Genomic DNA, 20,356 nt, shown 5'->3' with positions numbered 1-20,356 from the left:
CCTGTGTTTTGAAACTTGGTGCAGTTAAAAAATCAAGACATAATATTTGCATTTAGCTGAAGAAGTCTTCCCCTCTAGTTTGAAAAAAAGCTAATGTAACTGCTCTTTTACTGCCCTTGCTTTTATACGTATGCAAATCTTTATGCTAGGGATCAGGTCATTCTTCCTGGTTCATGATTTTTCCTAGCTTAGACATCTTATATACATATGGTTTATAAAATGAAACCACTGAATTAGCTGCTGATTTGTTGCCTTTGGTAGATGTGTGATTCAATCTGTGTTTGGCTATTTATTTTTAATAAACAATAGGAAATCTTAACCCATAATTCTTCAGCCCTTTCAATTGCATACCTTCTGAATATTTCCTGAGCATGGGAGTTTACAAATTACCTTGGTAATTTTGCATATATTTTTATTCTTGAATTGAAAATTTCCTTAAATATTGTAGGCTGGATCTAATGCTAATTGCTGAATTGTTTCAGCCCTTGGCAAGTTTCTGGAGAACAGATTAAACAGCTTGTTTGTGGTCACCCAGCTGGTAAACAGTCTCTGAACCCTTATTCTTTTCCAAAGCCCCTCCCATTCCTCAATGCTTCCCACTGTTTACTCCTTTATTATGTTCATTAGGGGACTAGATCAGCTATAGAATAACAACCAGTAGGCAGTAATCTTGGGATCTCTGTGGATTATTATAGCCACTTGAATTATTTTAGAACAGGTCTGTCGCAAACCATGAATATGGAACAAGTCAAGGCCTGGATAATGTTTTTCAAGTGTTTCTTATCCGTGCCACATTGCAAAGAAGACTGTCTAACCTTGGGCATTGTAGTTCCAGGAGCTAGTGGGTAAAGTAGCAGCATGTCTAAATCAATGACAAGTGACTTTGCATGTGAAAGAAAGTAGTAAGAAGTCATCACAAGTGTCTTTTCTCTTGAATCTGTCAAGGAGTTGTGAAGACAGCCAGTTTGACTTTGCTGTGGGATATAGGCAAAGAGTAAAACCTGAAGAGACCAGGTCAAGCATCAGGGTTCATCAGAATATGGTAAAAATGCAGTTTTTCTTTGTGGCACTAGGCAACCTAGAAATTTTGGTTTTTTTGCTTCTTGAGATAGATACTGAACATACCACATCCTGGCAGGAGCAGAAAATATTTTCAAAAGTTAGCATAATTTTCAGATTGAGATCAAACATCAAACTAAACTAAAGGCCTATGGGAGAAAGGCGGTGGTTAGTTCATATTTATCCTGGATTTATCAAAATCCCATCTGATTTCAGTGCAGCACAAGTAGTTATGGCGCACCAGGTGAGAGGGCCAGAGGTGTATTGTGTCCCATTCTTTGAATTTGGTGAAGAGAAGCTAAGGAACTCGAGGAGAAAATTTTAACTGGCTGTCCTGAGGGAAAAGCAACAAACTAGCAATGCAGTGCAATAGGAAAGAAATTAACAACCTGAGGCTGCAAAAGAGAATTTCTTACCTCTTCTGAGGGAAACTCTTCAGGGATTTAAAAATTAACAGTTGGAAGGAGGAGCCTGCAGTCTTTTAGCTCCCTAAAAGTTTGAAAGATGACATTGAACCTGACCGAAGGTATTTGCGTGTCTAAAAAAAAAATAAAGCAAACAGGGGTTAGAGCAGAAGAATTTTGTCTCATTGAAGAACCTTAAAAAATATTTTCTTTAAATTGTTTATAGCCACATTTTTACTGAGTGCCCATGTTTTGAGGAAATTAAGGTTCAGAGGGCTTTAATGACAGCAGAATCTAGTTTTTGTTCATGCCACGCCACTTTTCCTTTGGCTGTGGTAACTTTTCTGCATTCCATTTTGGAAAGGTGAAATGCATAATTTTGGTCCTAAACAAATAATTACTCTCAAGTGTTGCCTTTCCCCAGGGCATAGGAGTGGCCAGAAACCCTCTCACCCAGTTCCTGACTTAGTGAATGTTTTTTATCTTGGTTACCCATTAGTCAGTCCCTGTGATAATAATCTTGTGGAAGTAACTTCTTCAGTTAGAAGGTCGAAAATAGTTTATCTGTTAAATACTGTTTCCTGCGGTAATTAAACTGCAGGTCCATTTATTCCATTTTTACTGTTATTAGTAGATTTTACTCTGAACTGCTTTCTTTCCTGATTGACTTGCCCTTTGGGGCAGAATTCCTGGGCTGAAATTAAATGTGTAGGCTTCTCTGCTGCAGTGTTCAATCTGTCATCTCTTCTAAACGCCACACTAAGAAGCAGCCATTTAATTGGTCAGACCCCAGGGGTGCTATTTTGGCATACCTCCATTGGTTAGAATTACTTTTCACTAAACCTCATAGCAGATGCTGAGGTCCCTCTGTTGATATTTGTCATAGACTAGTTGAAACCAGGGAGTTTCCAGGAACATTTATAACTTGTGATTATTATGTATGTTTTTCAGTTGTTTACAACAGTTACCACTTCAGGAAAAGAGCTCATTTATTACTAGTGGGAAGTGAAACCTCTCTCTTTACCCTCATTCTTATTGTCATTTTAACACTTTGTGCTCCAAGACATCCTTTCATGCCATGTTTCTCCTTCCGTCATCCAGTTTACCTCTTTGTGTTATCGGATTTTGTCTAGGTTCTTGACTGTGCTGCAGAAATGAATTTCAAGAGCACATTGGGTGAGTTAGGCCTGTAAATTTATTGAGGGAGTGAGGGACGAGAAATGGAAGAAAAAACAGATCATGGGTCCCAGATAGAGAGGAAGAGGCTGAAAAGTGATAAAGTGGGCTGATTTACAGACTACAGTTCCCCATTATAGATTATAAATGCCCAGGTTTTGCTTGCGTGGCCATCATGGCAAAGGAAAAAATGGCAAGAGTAGGGCACAGAGAGCAGGAACTGGGGTCCAAAGGTGAGAGAGTGTAAATTCTGCCTTTTGAACTATTATTCCACCCCTTTGCTAATAGCAGGGGAGGAGTTCCAGCTGTTTGCTGTTTTGACTGATTACCCCTCCCCCCATCAGTTCACCCTGAGGGCCCAATGATAAAGTCCTTGGAGAATATCAGGGGCTTCTCTTGGCTTCCAGAGAAAATCTTTTGAATAACAGAATCTTGTGGGCAGGGGTCTTCCACCAGCCATCTTGGGGGTTATTGATGTCTGTGTGGACTCTCTGCCAGGTTCCAGATCCATCTACTCCATATCTTATTAGCCTGCTTCACTTGCATCATGCAGCTTACCTCCTTCTATCTTGCTAGGGTTATGAGTGTGCTTTGCTTTGGTAAGGTATGTCGGAGACAGGCAAAGCTTGGGTTTCATCTGGTAGAGGTCTAACTCTTTGATTTGTAGCATTTCTTTTCTCTGTTGCTTTACTTCTTCTCTATTCGTTGGGTTTTTTTTTACGTTCTCATTGCAGCACCATTTCAAAACCAGAACCTCCAGGAGACCATTGAAGCTTCTTTGCTTTTTTATACAAGGAAGGAATGAAGGGACTGTCTAGCTCATCTTTGAGACTCTCCTTTTCTGGTTTTCTACCGCTGTTATAATAGCTGACAATTTTTGGCATTTCCCTGTTAATTTAAGAAAGTAAATCCTATTACCATTCTTTTCTTATTTTTCAAGTACTCTTAGCAAATACTTCTTCAGCATGTGTGAAGTAAAGCTTATTATTAGGCCTTTCCTTAAGTTATTGCTGTGGTTATAGTAAAACCCCCAAATTTGCCAGACATCCTGGAATCCTGATTATGGAGTTTCCAAACATGAGTTTGGGTCTTTTTATCTTATTTTTGAAAGCTCAATTGTTTTTATCATTAGTAATCAATAAATACATGGTGATCACCCTGACCTAGCCTGAAGGCTGGGAATACAACTGTGAGTAGGCTCATTCTTGTTTCATGTTTCACTCTCCATACCCTGGCTAGGGGAGAAAAATATTTAGAAAATAATTATGCAAATTGTCAGCCAACTGATGAAATATGTAGTGCTGGATTGGTCATTTTTCTAGAGTGCAGTCTCTATGTGATGCAGGGACCTGGTCTGTGCAGTCACCATGTGATGCAGGGACCTGGTCTATTTTCGTTCCTCTTGGTATTCCTAGAACAAGGCCTGGCAGAGATTGCTAAATAATCCGATGAATGAATGAAAGCTATTGGGTGGTATACAAGATGCTATGATAGAACTAATAGGTCCAGGAAGGTTTCCTTAAGGAAATAAATAATGCTTAAGGGATTTGGGGTGGCACAGTCATTCAGACTGAAAGAATAGGTGGGGAAGTTCCTAAAGCCAGCATAAACTTGGCCTTTGAGGGACTAAAGGAATAGTAGGGTACCTAAAGCTAAGAAAGCAAGGAGGCTGAGGCCCAGAGCACTAAGGATTTACTTTCTTTATTTTTTAATAATTATTGGTGAAAACACTTATTAAAAGGAGGGTAATAGAACATTAGTTGTAGTTGAGACATCTAAGTAAAAATAAAATAAAAACACAAAACACCTCTGTTGAAACAAAGATGGGCAAGCTTAGAAACTGAAACACATCTTACATATCATTCTTTAGGTTTGTCTTTAGAAAGTGATAGCACGGGTGTCGTTTAAGGTGTTGTAACCAGGAAATGCAGAATTCATATTGCTTATATAAATTTCTAGATTCCCAGGAATTTTTTTTTTTAAACCTTATTTTTTGCAAGGTGCTCCAGTGCCAAAAGCATAGCTTGGTATGTCATATCCCTTTTTGGTGTTCTTAGAAAGTGGTGTTCTTAGAAGGTCCGCCTTATTCTAAAACCAAAGAAAACATATTTAGAAACAGCTTTTTTTTTTTTTTTTTTAACTTTTAAAAGTCCAGCCCTAAAATAAAATTCTTATCTAGGACATATGCATTATCCATTACTCACATCCAAAGGACTGCCTTGGAGGATGGAAAATGTCTTTTAGGATTTAAAACCTTTGGAAATGTTTCCCTCTGATATATTCCAGCCTTGTAAAATATCCCTTGTTTATATCCAGCCTATATACCACTTCAGCAGGGCTTTTTATTTTAATTCAGACCTTGGGTTTTAAAGTTCTACAGTACACTTGTCTCCTCTGTGACTCAGGTGTTCTGAATTCTTTATTCTAAAATAAATATCTTGGAAATAATCTCAGTATCACAGAAAACATGCTTCACTGTCCAGCACCCAGCAAGTATGAGATCAGTTGGTAATATGGTTTACTCTGTAGGCAGCTTACTTATAAATGCATCAGTTGCCCTACTTTATGCTCATTGTGTTGTCACCAGCATTTCAAATCTTTCCAGTTAGGGTGGATACCTCAGGCTGGTTTACTGGAAAATTCCAATTGCAACTCTGAGATTCTGTTTTAAATTAAACAGTTTAAAGGGAGTTCAAATTTCTTGGCAGACTACCTTAATTTTAAAAGTAAGAAACCTTCCAAGTTGAGAGATGATTTTAAACATCAGGTGAGTTCTCCAGACACAGGGGATTCTTTATTATGTAGGTATTGTAATCACCAGTGCCAAGGCCTCTGCCTCACCCAGTCCCTTGGGCAGTAGGAAACCTAGGCTTTGGGTGATCTGAGAGAGAGAAAAAACCTTGGGCTTTCCAGACTGATAGTCACTATTGAACATCTAAAGATGGTTGCCGTTTTAGAATTATAACTTATAGTTCTGTGGTTCATGATAAGCTTTAAAATTTTGCTAGTTATCAAATGCTTACTGTATGCTAAGAGACTTTATGTATATTGTTTCTCATCCCTACAGTTACCCTCCAACAATTTTACAGATGAGAAGACAGGCTCAAAAAGAGTAAGTAACCTCTCCATGGCATTAACTACCCTTTGTTTTCTGTTTTTTATTTTTAACTTTTATAAAAGGATTTTTATTTTGAAAAATTTCAAAACTACAGAAAAGTTAAAACAGTACAACAAATATCCATATATCCTTCACCTAGATTAACCAGTTAACATTTTGCTATTTGCTTCATATTTCTCTCTATATATTTATGTTTTTTATTATGCTAAAATATACATAACTTAAAACTTACCATTTTAACCAATCTTAAGTGTACAATTCAGTGTCAAGTACATTCACAGTGTTGTGCAACTATCAGCACTCTTTTTAGAATTTTTACAACTGTTTCATCATCCCAAAAAGAAACTCTCTATCCATTATGCAATAATCCCCCATCCTTTTCCCTGGCTCTCTGGTAAAAACTATTCTACTTTTCTTTCTCTGTGAATTTACCTATTCTAAATACCTCTTAAGTGGAATCATACTTTGATTTTGAGTGTGACTTATTTCACTTAGCATAATGTTTTCAAGGTTCATGTTGTAGCTGCAACCGAACTTTGATCCTTCTTATGGCTGAATTATATTGTATGTATAGATAATGGATACTGCTTAACCATTCATGTGTTGATGGACACCTGGGTTCTTCCCACCTTTTGACTATTGTGAATAATGCTCCTATGAACATTGGTGCACAGGTATCAGTGTGAGTTCCTGTTTTCAATTCTGTGGTATTTACCTAGGAATAGGATTGCTAGGTCATATGGTAATTCTATATTTAATTTTGTGAGGAATCACTAAACTGTTTTCCACAGTTGCTGTAACATTTTACATTCTCCCCAGCAATACTTAAGGGTTCCGGTTTCCTCATATCTTCACCAACATTTGTTATGTACCCTTACACACTTTTTATTTGTTTGTTTGTTTGTTTGTTTATTTAGGAGGTTCTGGGGATTGAACTTGGGACCTCATGTATGGGAGGCAGGCACTCAACCATTGAGCCGTTGAGCTATTCTGCTTCCAGAGAAAGAACTTTTTTTTCAGGAGGTGCTGGGGATTGAACCCAGGACCTCCTACATGCAAAGCATGCACTCAACCACTTGAGCTACACCCTACCCTTTTAAAATTATTTGTATCTATCCTAGTGGGTATGGAGTGCTGTTTCATTATGATTTTGATTTACATTTCACTGATGGCTAATCAAGTTGAGCATCTTTTCATATGCTAATTTTCCATTTGTATATCTTTGGAGAAATGTGTATTCAAGTTCTTTGCCTATTTTTAAACTTGGGTTGTTTCTTTGTTGTTGAGTTGTTGGAGTTCTCTATATATTCTACATATTAATCCATAGATAGGTGATTGTCAAGTATTTCCTCCTATTCTTTGGGCTGTCATTTCACTCCTTTGATATTGTTCATTGATGCACAAATGTTTTTAATTTTGATCAAATCCAAATGATCAATTTTTTCTTTTGTTGCTTGTTCTGTTGGTATCATACTTAAGAAATCATTGCCAAAGCTGAGGTTATGAAGATTTCCCCTGTTTTCTTCTAAGAGTTTTAAGGTTTAATCCTTAAATTTAGGTCTTTGATCCATTGCGAATCAATTCTTTTTATCTGGTCTAAGGTAAGGGTTCAACCTAATTATTTCACATATGGATACCAGTTTTCCAAGCACCATTTGTTGAAAAGACTGTTCTTTCTCTGTTGAATGGTCTTGGCACTCTTGTCGAAAATCATTTGACCATATCTGTGAGGGTTCATTATTGTTTTTAATGTTTTTATTTTATTTATTTCTCTCCCCTTTCCCCCCATTGTCTGCGCTCTGTGTCCATTCACTGTTCTTCTGCATCTGTTTACATTATCCAGCAGCACTGGGAAACTGTGTCTCTTTTCTGTTGCGTCATCTTGCTGCATCAGCTCTCCATGTGTGTGGCGCCACTCCTGGGTGGGCTGTGCTTTTTTCATGCGGGGTGGCTCTCCTTATGAGGCGCACTCCTACATGGCATGGCACTCCTTGTGTGCGGCAGCCCTGCGCATGGGCCAGCTTACCACACAGCTCTATCAGTTGAGCCATGTCCGCTTCCCCTATCTTTTTTTTTTTTAAGATTTATTTTATTTCTCTCCCCTTCTTCCCCTTATCCGTTGTCTGTTCTCTGTGTTCATTTGCTATGTGTTCTTCTGTGTTTAGTTGTATTCTCGGCGGCACCAGGAATCTGTGTCTCTTTTTGGTTGCATCATCTTGCTGTGTCAGCTCTCTTGTGTGTGCCGCGCTGCTCCTGGGTGGGGTGCCCTTTTCTTGCAGGGGCAGCTCAGTGCGGGGTGCACTCCTTGCACGTGGGGCTCCCCCACGTGGGGGCCACCCCTGTGTGGCACAGCACTCCTTGTGCATGGCAACGCTGTGTGTGGGCCAGCTCACCACATGGGCCAGGAGGCCCTCTGTTTGAACCCTGGACCTCCCATATGGTAGGTGGATGCTCTATCAGTTGAGCCACGTTCGCTTCCCCCTTTGTTTTTGTTGAAGGACTTTTTCTTTTTCATAGTCACTTTTTGTCATCATAAATACTGAGATTGGTTTTGGTGGTAAAGAAAGGTAACCAGTATTAGCCTCATTGGCTATATTGATAAAATACTGAATGTTCCACTAACCTCAGCCAGTGGGAGAAATAGATTGAAACAAAAAACAAATATGATTACCAGTTATGATCGTTTCCATGAATGAAACTAAAAAGGCAATGAGAGAGGGGGACTGGGGAGGACTCCTAGATAAGGTGATGGGTAGGCCTCTCTGAGGATGGGCTATTTGAGTTGGGATCTAAAGAAGCAGAAGGAGCAGTAGATGCAAATAGGAGAACCAGTACAGAGACCCTGAGGCAGAAAGGAGCTTGATGTGGTTGAGGAACTGAAAGGTCAGTATGGCTTTTAAGTTTAGTGAATGATGAGGAAAGTAGAAAGTAGCAGGACGTAAATTGGAGAAGTGGGCAAGGGGGCCAACACATGCTGGATCTTTAACTATGTAAGGAGTGGGGATTTTTATTTTAATATTTAGTGGGAATCCATTAAGAGCTTTAAGAGTGTGTGTGTGTGTGTGTGTGTGTGTGGAGTGGGGGTGGGGTGGGAATGGGAGAGTGGGTAATGCCTTGTGGAGAAAGAATTTGAGAAGGGCAAGAATTGAATCTGGGAGGCAGGAGGTTGTTCTTTTAGTCATTCCCTGAAAATATATTAAAGCACCAAGTCCTTTCCCTCAAGGAGTTTGTATTCTAATTAGGGGAGGCAGCTAACAAGTAAACAGATATTAAGCCTTATGTAGGAGTACCTGCTTCCCTTGTTTGAGGTCCTGGGTTCAATCCCCTGTACCTCCTTAAAAAAAAAAAAAAGAAAGAATAGTAGGTGAGTAAGAATGATAAAACATTATGTGGGGGGGAGTGGGATGGAGTGGGGGGTGGCAGGAGAAGTAGACGTATGAATTCATGAAACATCAGTCTAAAAACAAGACAGGGTGTGGATGGAGAAGGAGGCTTAAGACAACCTACGGATTCTCAACATTCAGAGAACACAGTGAGGAGGAAGAGCCAGCAGAGAGGCTTTGAGGGATGGAAATCAAGGATGCAGAATTTGAAAAGCTAAGAGAGGGTAAGGGCTGACCAATGCTGCTGGGAGGTTGAGTAAGATGACGATAGAGAAGTGTTCCATTGGAGCTGATGCCTTGAAATTCCTTGGTGACCTGGAAAAGCAGATATTTGATGGAGTGGTTGAATTAAGCTAAATTGGAGAAGACTGAAGAGTGTATTAGAGTTGAGGAAGTAAAAGTATTTGAAGAAATTTTGATGTAGTAGAGAGCAGAGAAAAGGAACTTCCCAAGGAAGTGGTCAAAACGGGAGGTTTTCTTTTTTGTTTTGTTTTTTTTACAAATTACAAATATCCTACTAGATGCTTTAAAAACACTGAAACATATATTTAAGTATAATTAGAGAAGTACACAAATTGTAAATGTACAGTTTGGTGAATTTTCACAACGTTAACATATCTATGTAACAGGCATCACATCAAGAAATAAAATGTTATCAGGAGCTCCTTTGTACCCCGTTCTATCTACTGTCTTACTCCCAAGGGTACCTACTATCCTGATTTCTAATACCATAGATTAGTTTGCTTGTTTTCGAACTTTATACAAATGAAATCATTTTGTATGTATTCATTTGTATCTGTCTTCTTTTGCTCAACACTGTTTTTGAGATTTGTTCATACTGCTGTATGTGTCAGTAGTTTATTGTCACTGCTGTATGAACATACTGTAATTTATTTCTCTATTCTATTGTTGTTGGGTTTTTTAGATTTATTTATTTGTTTATTTATTTATTTTTTCCCCCCCTTGCGGCTTGTTCCATTCTTTACTGTCTCTTCTCTGTGTCCATTTGCTGTGCATTTTTTCTGCACCTGCTTGTCTCTCTTTGTTGCATCATCTTGCTGCGCCAGCTCTCTATGGCGCACGGGCCAGCTTGCCTTCACAAGGAGGTCCTGGGACGCAAACCCAGGGCCTCCCATATGGTAGACGGGAGCCCAGCTGATTAAGCCACAGCCACTTCCCTCTCTGTTCTACTATTGATGGACATTTGGGTGTTTACACTTTGGGGTTATTGCAAACAGTAGTGCTGCCATGAACATTTTTGAACACTTCTTTTGGTGAATATATTTCTGTTGGGTATGTACCTGGAAGTGGAATTGTGTGTGTGTGTATGTTTGACTTTAGTAGATATAAACAGTTTTCCAAATTGGTTGTGCAATTTATACCAACAGCAATGTGGTTAGAGTTCCATTTATTCTACATCCAAGTTCCAGTTTGCTCTACATCCTTATTAACACTTCGTAGCATCTATTTTTTCATTTTAGCCCAGAGGATGTTTTGTGGCCACACTTGGTAGTTGTACTTTGTACTTCTCTTATGAGAAAGAAGAGTTTTGAAAATCTGGGAGACCCTGGAGCATGCCTGCTGGTGGGAAAGTTCCAGTGGAGATGCAGAGCAAGAGCCCAGAGGGGATGGGCTACAAAATATGAAGAATGATGTTTTTATAGAATTAAAACACTTCTCTTGTTGTGTTCAGAGGATAGGCTTTAGCATCAAAGTGACTAAGGTTCAAATCCTGGCTTTGCTGCTCTCCAGCTGTAACTTTTAGCAAGTTACTTAACTTCTCTGAACCTTGATTTTCCTACCTGAAAATGGGAAGGACAGATCTACTTTGCAGACATTTTGAGGATCATATGAGTTAACACTAGGTAAAGTATGCAGCTCAATGCCTGGCAGATGAGAATCGTTCTTACAGTAGAGAATTGTTACTTTCTTCTTTACTTCTCAAAATATGTAATGACTTTTCAATTATTTCAGAGGCTTAGCTAAGCCATAGTGATAGGCTTTTCACAGCATTTCACAATTGTACTTTAATTGCTTCTTAGGGTAATATACAAGATGAAGCTAAGGGCATTTTGTATTAATGATCCTTAACATGGGGTACTTTTCTTTTTGCAGTTAAAACATAGATGCTTTTAACCATTCCAGGAATATATTAGTTACAGTAGGCAAAACATCCTCAATAAACTGGAGATGATTTTGTAAGGCTTGCCATCCAGCCATTTTCTGATTTACTATGTCAGAAAGGTACTTTTTGGGGTTTGGGAGCATTTTAATTTGATTTTTAAAAAAAAAAAATTTATTTCATTGCTTTTAATTTGTTATTTTAAAAAGATTTTTATGAAGTCTTGTACTGGGTTCACTATAAATGTATTAATTCCAGGGTGTAGCTGTTTCTGCATCCATGTAAAGCCTGTTGTTGTAGAAGTACCTTGGCAACAAAGAGCAGTGAATTAAAATTAGAACAGACTAGATGAGAACCTTGGGGACTTTAGTTTTTTTGTTGTTTTTTTACGAGATACTGGAGATCGAACCTGGGACCTTGTATGTGGGAAGCAGGCGCTTGACCATTTGAGCTACATCCACTCCCCAAGGGGGCTTCAATTTTCATTAGTTTGCAAGGTGATTTTGAGTTGCATTACAAAACAGCACTAACTTTACTGGGACACTGATATTTTGACCATCCCCTCCCCTGGCAGGGGAAAGCCCATGATAGCCACTGATCCACTTAATATTATTGGCCTTAGGCAGGTGAACAAGTGGAAAAGTTTTTGTTTTAAGATTAGCTATGATTCTAGGACTTAATAGGGGAGAACTCTCATCATCTACTCTCTTTCCTCCAAATACAATTGCCCAGCCTACCTAGAATAGGTAATTTTATTTTAACTTGTTAACTAACATCATTATTTTCCTGTCCAGCAGGGCTTAATCTACCAAGAAATACCAGCTTATGTATTGAGCTGACAAAAATCACATGGCAAAGTATCATTCTTGCATCTTACCAACGTGTCCTTCCACAGGGAATAATGGATTTTTTTCTTCATCCCACCTCTTCATCACCCATCTATCTCCCCTTTAGACAGAATGGAGAGGAAAGCCTGACAGATTTCAAAACTCAGCAGCACCTGCTTCCCACATGGGAGGTCCTGGGTTTGGTTCCGGTGCCTCCGAAAAATGAAACAAAACAAACAACAAGCAAACAAATGAAAAAACCAACTCAAGGGAGCCGATGTGGCTCAGTGGTTGAGCTCTGGCTTCTCACTTACAAAGTCAGATTCCATCCCTGGCTCTGGTACCTCAAAAAACAAAAACAAAAACAAAAACAAAAAAAACACCTCAGTAGAAGAGAGCTGTCAGACTATTTGAGGATTAAATTGCTAGGACAATCTTTTTTGAAGAGAGTGAGGGGAATTTGAGAAATTTTCAAGCCCTCTGTGGAGATTTATAACAATTTTCTTTCAAGCTTAGGAGGTTTTCAGATCAGAGAATAATGTTTTCCAGACTTATCAACCAAAGGGAAAATTCTTTACTACTTTCCACATCTGGTTCCACTCTCAGTCCTTTAGTAACATAATCAGATACTATACATGTTGTATCTGTATGCTTAGAGCTGAGAGGTAAAAAAAAAAAATACTCCTAAGTGTGGTATGGCTAAAATTACACACTCCTTTCCTTTACCCTCTGAAATAATCCTGAATGCCATTATTTCTATATAAGACTTTCAGTTTGGCAAGAAATACTTTTAAATGATCACATTAGGAAATTCTTCTTTTTGGTATTTAAATATATGTCAAAAAGGGTAAAAGCCTAGTTTGCTGAACCTGTTCTGTTAGACTGAGCAAGTTTCAGATATTTTGGTATTGGAAATGCTATTTCTACTGACCTCTTCTTTTCTGTATTAACTCCTGTCCCCACATGTACATATCTCCAAAATAAGGCTCGGCTTTCCATCTAAACAAGGGTCTTATGGAATAACAGAATGGCAGTTTAAAGCCTTACAAAACTAAGTCCTTCTTAAAAGAGTACCCAAATACTTGAATATACTGATGACTTTTCTTTCAGAGGCTTTCAGAGGAGGCAGTTAAGGATAGAACCAAAGTTGAGAGACCAAAAATAGGGCCCAGGAATATGAGTTCTCTTGACTCTCAGCCAAAGAAGAGCTTTCTTAGGTCTTGTATCAATGTGGCCAGGTTGAACTACAGTGTCTTACTGCCTGTCTGCTATCCCTGCATGGGGACCCTGTCAAAATCTCCTTTGGTGTCCCCAGTGCCCAGCATACAGCTGGTGCTTCCTATGTGGTTGTTTTAACACATGAATTTAAACAGAATTTACATTGACTAGCTTTTCAGTTTTTCCTGTGCCTTACCAATTGGGTCTAACCCACTTTGTGGCAAAGTCTTTACCTTGGGAAAAATGTACAGTATAAAGATTTCTTGTGTGGAAGACAGGCTTTTTTTCTTCTTGTGGTTAAACCTACCTCCCCTTCCTTTTTGTTGCTTCTTTCACCTTTCTGTTGTAAATGCTATACACTTATCACTTATCGCTGGTTACCTCTACCTTCACCTCCACTCCATGCTGATGGAAGAAGTGACCTTTCTTCTGCTCAGGCTCTTCTATGCCCCTAATCTGGTCACTTGATTACTTTTCTTCCTACTTCTGGCTCTTATTCCATCATATATTGCTAGCTTCCCTTGCTCTATAATTTCTTTTATTTATTTTTTTAGGAGGTACCAGGGATTAAATCCAGGACCTCGTACATGGGGAGCAGGCGTTCAATCACTGAGCTACATCTGCTCCCCTCTATAATCTCTTTTAGTCTCCAGGGGTTTCCTCTGCAGCCTGCAGATATGTCTACATTTCTCTTATCTTAGTGACCCTGGATGTCCTTCAGCTACTGCCTTTTCTCTTCCTTTCTCAGTCAAGCTTCTGGAAGGAATAATTTGTCCTTGGAGTCTTACAGTCCTCACTTCTCATTCACTTTCTAACCTATGGTGATTAGCTAATTTCTTCCTAACCTGCTCTAGCAAAGACCACAGGCATGTGTTCCTAAAACCAAGGTTAGTGGTTATTTTCCTTTCCTCATTATATTCAGCTCTGTGGGTCATTTGATAGTATTGATAATTTCTTCTTGAAACTCAAAACATTCTTCCAGTTTTCCCACCTCTCTGAATATTCTTCCTGATCTGTTCCACTGAAGGTTTTTCTCTGCTTGCCTTTTAGATGTGGCATTTTTAGTTCTCCCAGACCCTGTTTTCTTTAGACCCAGACTGATTACTCTACTGCCCCACTCTGCCTTTAAATACCTCCAGTAGACTGGGAACTCCCAAACCTTTATCTTTTTGCCCAGTCCATGCCTCATGTGTTGTTTATCCATCACCATGTTCTAGGATACAAAAGTCAACTCATGGGAAGTGGATGTGGCTCAGGCAACTGGGCTCCCACCTACCACATGGGAGGTAGCTGGTTTGGATTCTGGTGCCTCCTAAAGAAGACAGCAAGCCAGTGCAATGGGCAGGTGCAGCAAGCTGATACAACAGATGACACAAGAAGAAAAAAACAATGAGAGACCCAATAAAGCAGGGAGCAGAGGTTCCTGGTGCCTCCTAAAGAAGGCAGTAAGTTGATGCTATGGGCAAGTGCAGCAAGCTGACGCAACAAGCTGACGCAACAAGAGATGTGGGGAGGAATATAATGAGAGACTCAACAAAGCAGGGAGTGGAGGTAGCTCAAATGATGAGGCACCTCCCTCCCATATCAGAGGTCCTGGGTTTGGCTCCTGGTGCCTCCTAAAGAAACAAGGAAGACCAACAGACACAGCAAGTGAAAAACAATGGGGTAGGGAGAAATAATTAATTAATTAAATCTTTTGTAAAAAGTAACTCCTCATCTCAACGCCATCCCTACCCCTTCCATACACAGACACCTGCTTCCTTCTGACAGTCTTATCCTAGGTAATAATTGTTGCTGGCGTCTGGGTTTCTAGGTTCTTGGCTATGTTGCATAAAGGACTTTAAGGACATGCCATAGTGTAGGCAAGCCAAGTAAAGAATTTATTGAGAAATGAGAAAAAGGGAAACTGCACACCTGAGGCATGGGTGAGGGCATACTAAAAGGAGAGGTATGTACTGGGACCCTTGGGGTAGGTTTTTTTAAGGCCATACTTTCCTTCCCTTCATCCCCATGATGATGAGGGGTCCAAGCTATTTGCTATTCTTTTTTTTTTTTTTTTTTTTAAAGATTTATTTATTTATTTAAGTTCCCCCCCTCCCCTGGTTGTCTGTTCTTGGTGTCTATTTGCTGCGTCTTGTTTCTTTGTCGGCTTCTGTTGTTGTCAGCGGCACGGGAAGTGTGGGCGGCGCCATTCCTGGGCAGGCTGCTCTTTCTTTTCACGCTGGGCGGCTTTCCTCACGGGCGCACTCCTTGCGCGTGGGGCTCCCCCACGCGGGGGACACTCTTGCGTGCATCAGCACTGCACATGGCCAGCTCCACACGGGTCAAGGAGGCCCGGGCTTTGAACCGCGGACCTCCCATATGGTAGACGGACGCCCTAACCACTGGGCCAAAGTCCGTTTCCCCTATTTGCTATTCTGATTGGTTGTCTTTCTGTCTTCCTATTGGTTTATACTATGGACTACTCAGGTGGCACCTATTAGCTTTCAGGAACCAATGGGGAGGCCTTTCTGTTTGGAGTTATCTGGGGCTTTTTTTGAGCCCAGGAGTTTCAAACAGGGCTTCCTGACCAGGTTCTTGGTGGGCTTTTCGACTGTAACAGTTAAGACTTTGTTTCTGAACGACTGCCTCCCCTCAGGGGATTTCCAGGTGGGGTCTCATGCCATGTTCTTTGGAGGGGTCTTAGTTGTGATGGTTATGGCTTTGTTCTGCCCATCTGCCTTCCTTTGTTTCCTATACTAACCTGTCTCAATGATCCCACTGTCTATTCTGTTATCTAACTCAGAGACCCTGGGATTTATCCTAGACTTGGTTTTTCCTCCCTTTCTCCCTCTATATTCAGTTAATTGACACATCCTGCCTATTATGTCAAAAATCTGTCTGCCCTTTTCCCTTACATGCCCATATCTTCATATCTTACCTAAACTACTTCAGTACTTTCCTATTTCTAACCCACCCCTTCCTGCTCTGTACTCCATACTACTTCTACCATAAGTGCCCATTCTAAAATTCAAAAGAGATCATGAAGCTTGTCTGCCTAAAATCCTCTAATTGTGTCCCATTACTTGTAGGATAAAGTCTAGATTCTTTACCATGGAAGCCTGCCTGCCTAAAATCCTCTAATTGTGTCCCATTACTTGTAGGATAAAGTCTCGACTCTTTACCATGGAATACACAGTCCTTCATGGTTCTTTGTGTACCGTGTTGTACCCTCATCTATCCCCACCCTTCCCCCTACCCAAACACGCATTTTGTAATCTCTTTAATGCTGTGGAACATTCTGATTGTGTTTCTTGAAAACTCCTTCTACTTTTGGCTTTCTGGTAAATTCCCATTTACCTCCACATCAAGATATGTGTGGTACCTTACTTGAGCCTCCCCTCATTGGCCAGCTCTCTAGAGCTGATTATTTCCATCTTTGTGGAAATAGCCTCCTATACACTGTGTAAATCTCTGTTAAAGCATTGATCACCCTGAGATTTCCATATTTGGTTTCATATTTCTAGTTCCTCTAAACCATGAACTCCTTGAAGGTAAGTTCTCTACCTTACTCATCTAGCACTGGGGACAGCAGGCATTGGCTTCAGTCCAGGTGTTATGCCTGCATTCATGATTGAGTAGAGATTTTAACAGTAGTTAGTGAATAAGCAATAGCCTTATCCCCTCTGCAGCAGAATACTGTAACTCAGAAAGCCAAATGTTAATTGTGGTGAAATCTCTAGGTGTACTTTTTACCTGTACCTTCTCAGAGAAATTGTAGTTAAAGCATTGATATCATGATGAACAACTGTTATTTAGTGCTTTACAGCCTGCAGAGTGTCCAGATGAAGAAAATGAGGCACAGACAGGCTATAACTTGTCAGAGGTAACAGCCCATAAGTTAGTAGAAAAGGGCTTGGGACACAGGCCTTCTGATCCCAAATCCCATGTTCTTTTCTTTTTTTTTAAGTTGTTAATTTTATTCTCTACCCTTGCCCAAGGATTCACTTTATTCCCCCCTCTTCGTTTGAGCTTGCTGTCTGCTCTCTGTGTCCATTCACTGTTTGTTTTTCTTTATTTACTCGTCTTTTCTTCTTGTCCTTCTCTTTAGGAGGTACCAGGAACTGATCCTGGGAGCTCTGTAGGAGAGAGGCACTCAATTGCTTGAGCCACCTTAGCTCCCTAGTCCGCTGCATCTCATTGTCTCTCTTCCACATCTCCCTTTGTTACATCATCTTGTTGTGCCAGCTCTCCATGGTGTGGGCCAGCTTGCCTTCACCAGAAAGCCCTGGGAATTGAACCTGGGGACTCCCATATGGTAGACGGGAGCCCAATTGATTGAGCCACATCCGCTTCCCCCCCATGTTCTTTAGATGATTACACACTGTCTCAGGGGCTTTGATCAATGTGTGGTTTAAAGAATTACAAAATTCATCTTTCAGAGGACTCCTATTCTGCTGTTGTCTCCAATCTCTTGCCACCAAAGAACTCATGTATTTAACTACTGTTTATTTCATTATTTCATGTGAACCATTAATTCCAAGTAAGGCAGATTAGGTCCCTGACTTCTGGGAACTTAGACTGTTCAGACAAGGAATATTGAGTCATAGAGAAATGTTTTGGACATGCAGAAAATTGAACGAATATGTGGTTGTTAAGATTTAAATATTGAATATGAGTCATTCATTCAGCGGTTCCTGTTGAGCCACCTGTCTACCAGGCACTGTGAGACTATCATGGGCCTTATTCTCATGAGGTTCACAGGCAAGTGGGGGAGACAGGTGTTAACTGAAGACTCTTAGAAAAGTGAATGAATTCTGTCAGGTATATTAGAGGCAAAGTTGGAAAGCAGCAAAGGCCTGGAGAAGTCATGAAACCTAAGGTGTGACCCAGGGAAGTCATTTCCTCTTTCTGGGTTTCATTCTTTTTCTCTAGAAAATGACCAAGGTGAATCAGGTGCTTCTTAGTTCCTTCAGCTCTCCATGTCTTTGAACTATAAAAATGTCTTTGTTAGAATAGTGAGTAAGGAGACAGAGCAGAAAGTACCATTCTTTTGTGTGAACTGATTATCAAATAATACTATATGTTTCATGTATTATCTCTGAAAGTGAAGAGCTCAGGCTCAGAATGTCCCACACTGACTACCTTGGTCTACTGAGAAAAAAAAACACTGACTTTATCACAGCAATGTTCGACATTTTAGTGGACCCTCCTATAATCTTTAGGATACTGTGAGATTTAAGGGTTTGGATCCTTTGTTCTGTGATCTGTGTTTGATATGTAAAATGGGAATAATAATCTGAAACTTCTTAATAAACCCACAGAGGCACTGATTCAGGAAGGAAGCAAACATTTGTTGAGCATCTGCTATGTGCTAGAGACTCCTAGGGTACAGACATAAATAAGTAGTAGTCCCTATGTTCTAGGAATTTATGGTTTCATGGTAGAAAACAATAGGGTAAGCAGATCTGTGCAAGACACTGTTATGGGTGCCACAATAGAAGTTTATCTAGAATTGGGGGTACAGATATAAAAGTTGTTAGTTCTCCTGGCTGGTGGGAGGAGAAATCAAGGGGCAACATGGTATAGGAAAAAAAAATAGGTTTAGAATTAGAAGACCTATTATTATAGAATCTCAGCTCTATATAGACTAGGTATGTGACTGACTTTAAGCCTGGGTTACTTCATCTATATAAAGGAAATAACTCTTTCCCATGGTTAGTGTCAGTGTAAAATTACGTGTCTAATGAAGTTATATCTAAGCTCTAGGGGTTAGGCTCTGTTCATGAATAAAGTAGGTGTTAAGTCAATTTTATTTGCTTAGGTCAGGAAACAATTTTTTTGAAGTTAGATCTCAAAAACCCAATCAACTATCAGCAGTCTCTCAAATGCAGCATGTCAACTTGGCGCCCATCTTGTTGTGGCAGATCAGGTGCCTATGTTCACCTCTTCTATGAAATAGCAACTGTTGGCGAGGAAGTGGTGGCAAGAAATCTGTGGCTCCCAAAAGCACGTCCCGCACTGACTCTGCAAGCAGTTGTGGATTGAGTATCCTTGCCTATCTGCACCTTAGGGAATGGAAGGGGCAGAGGTATGTCTAAACTTTGACCTTTTTCCCTCTTCTTCCTTTATTCAGATTTTATCATGTGGGCAACCTGCTGCAACTGGTTCTGCTTGGATGGACAGCCTGAAGAGGCCCCTCCGCCCCAGGGAGCCAGGACGCAAGCATATTCCAACCCTGGGTACAGCTCCTTCCCTTCTCCAACAGGGTCTGAACCAAGCTGCAAAGCTTGTGGGGCCCATTTCGTGAACACGGCCAGGAAGGTGAGTGATCAGTCCTCATCCTCCTGTGCTATGACCTTGGCCTTGGGTAAGCCTCTGACCTCCATGAATGCCTGCCTCTGCCTGTGCAATGCTGGTAACCCAGAACCATTCCATCTCAAAGCATTAAAAAGAAAAATAAACCAAGCAAAAGCAGAGCATCTTAGCGCTAGATTTAGAGCCAGGTAGACCTGAATTCAAATGTCAGCTTTATCACTTTGTGACTTAACCTCTCTGAGACTCAGTTTACCTATCTGTAAAATGGCAATAATAATAGTAACCATCTCGTTGTTGCAGTAAGAATACAATGAAATAAGCTACAAAGGGTGCTCAGAATGTAGTTTCCTTCATTAGCAGCCATCATAAAAGGCTTGACTGCAAATCTAGCCTGGATCAACCTTTTTAAAAAAATTTAAAGTAATGTCAAGGTCACCACAGGTACATCAGAACCCTAACTGATAGACAAAGATTGGAGCTTATTTACTGTAGCTGATTTTATTTGAAATGTTTGGTTGCCATGCTTCCTAGATTAGCTAGCTGGAAATAAAATTTTTCATGGGGTAATGGTGTATGAGTGTAGGCCATACCTTGTCAGTGCCCAGGAGGTAGAATGTTCTTGACTGTCAAGCATGACAGGAGTAGAAAGTGAACCCTGAACTGGGTAAAGAACTTCTACATTCTGTATTCTTTGGCAGGATGAGAGGTTTGTAATCCAGAATGAGTGATGAGATATGATGTCAACATGGTGA

General features: G+C 40.2%; 1 protein-coding gene across 16 annotated transcripts in view; it reads left to right on the top strand.

Moving 5' to 3' along the window:
• Window positions 1–20,356, top strand: part of RFFL (ring finger and FYVE like domain containing E3 ubiquitin protein ligase) — a 75,747-nt gene that overhangs the window by 35,815 nt on the left and 19,576 nt on the right. For 14 of the 16 annotated variants that reach the window (XM_058283163.2, XM_071210509.1, XM_071210508.1 and 11 more), the window contains 2 exons: window positions 5,707–5,751; window positions 19,423–19,610. In XM_058283163.2, coding sequence (XP_058139146.1) covers window positions 19,431–19,610 — 180 coding nt within the window. In that variant the 5' untranslated portion in view covers window positions 5,707–5,751; window positions 19,423–19,430. Of the gene's footprint in view, window positions 1–945; window positions 1,043–2,596; window positions 2,640–5,706; window positions 5,752–19,422; window positions 19,611–20,356 lie in introns of those variants that run through there. The other 2 variants (XM_071210512.1, XM_058283161.2) reach the window with 2 other exon arrangements.

The sequence above is a fragment of the Dasypus novemcinctus genome, chromosome 21 (assembly GCF_030445035.2).
Source record: "Dasypus novemcinctus isolate mDasNov1 chromosome 21, mDasNov1.1.hap2, whole genome shotgun sequence".
In the NCBI taxonomy this organism is placed as follows: domain Eukaryota; kingdom Metazoa; phylum Chordata; class Mammalia; order Cingulata; family Dasypodidae; genus Dasypus; species Dasypus novemcinctus.
This window is presented reverse-complemented; position numbering and strand designations above follow the sequence as displayed.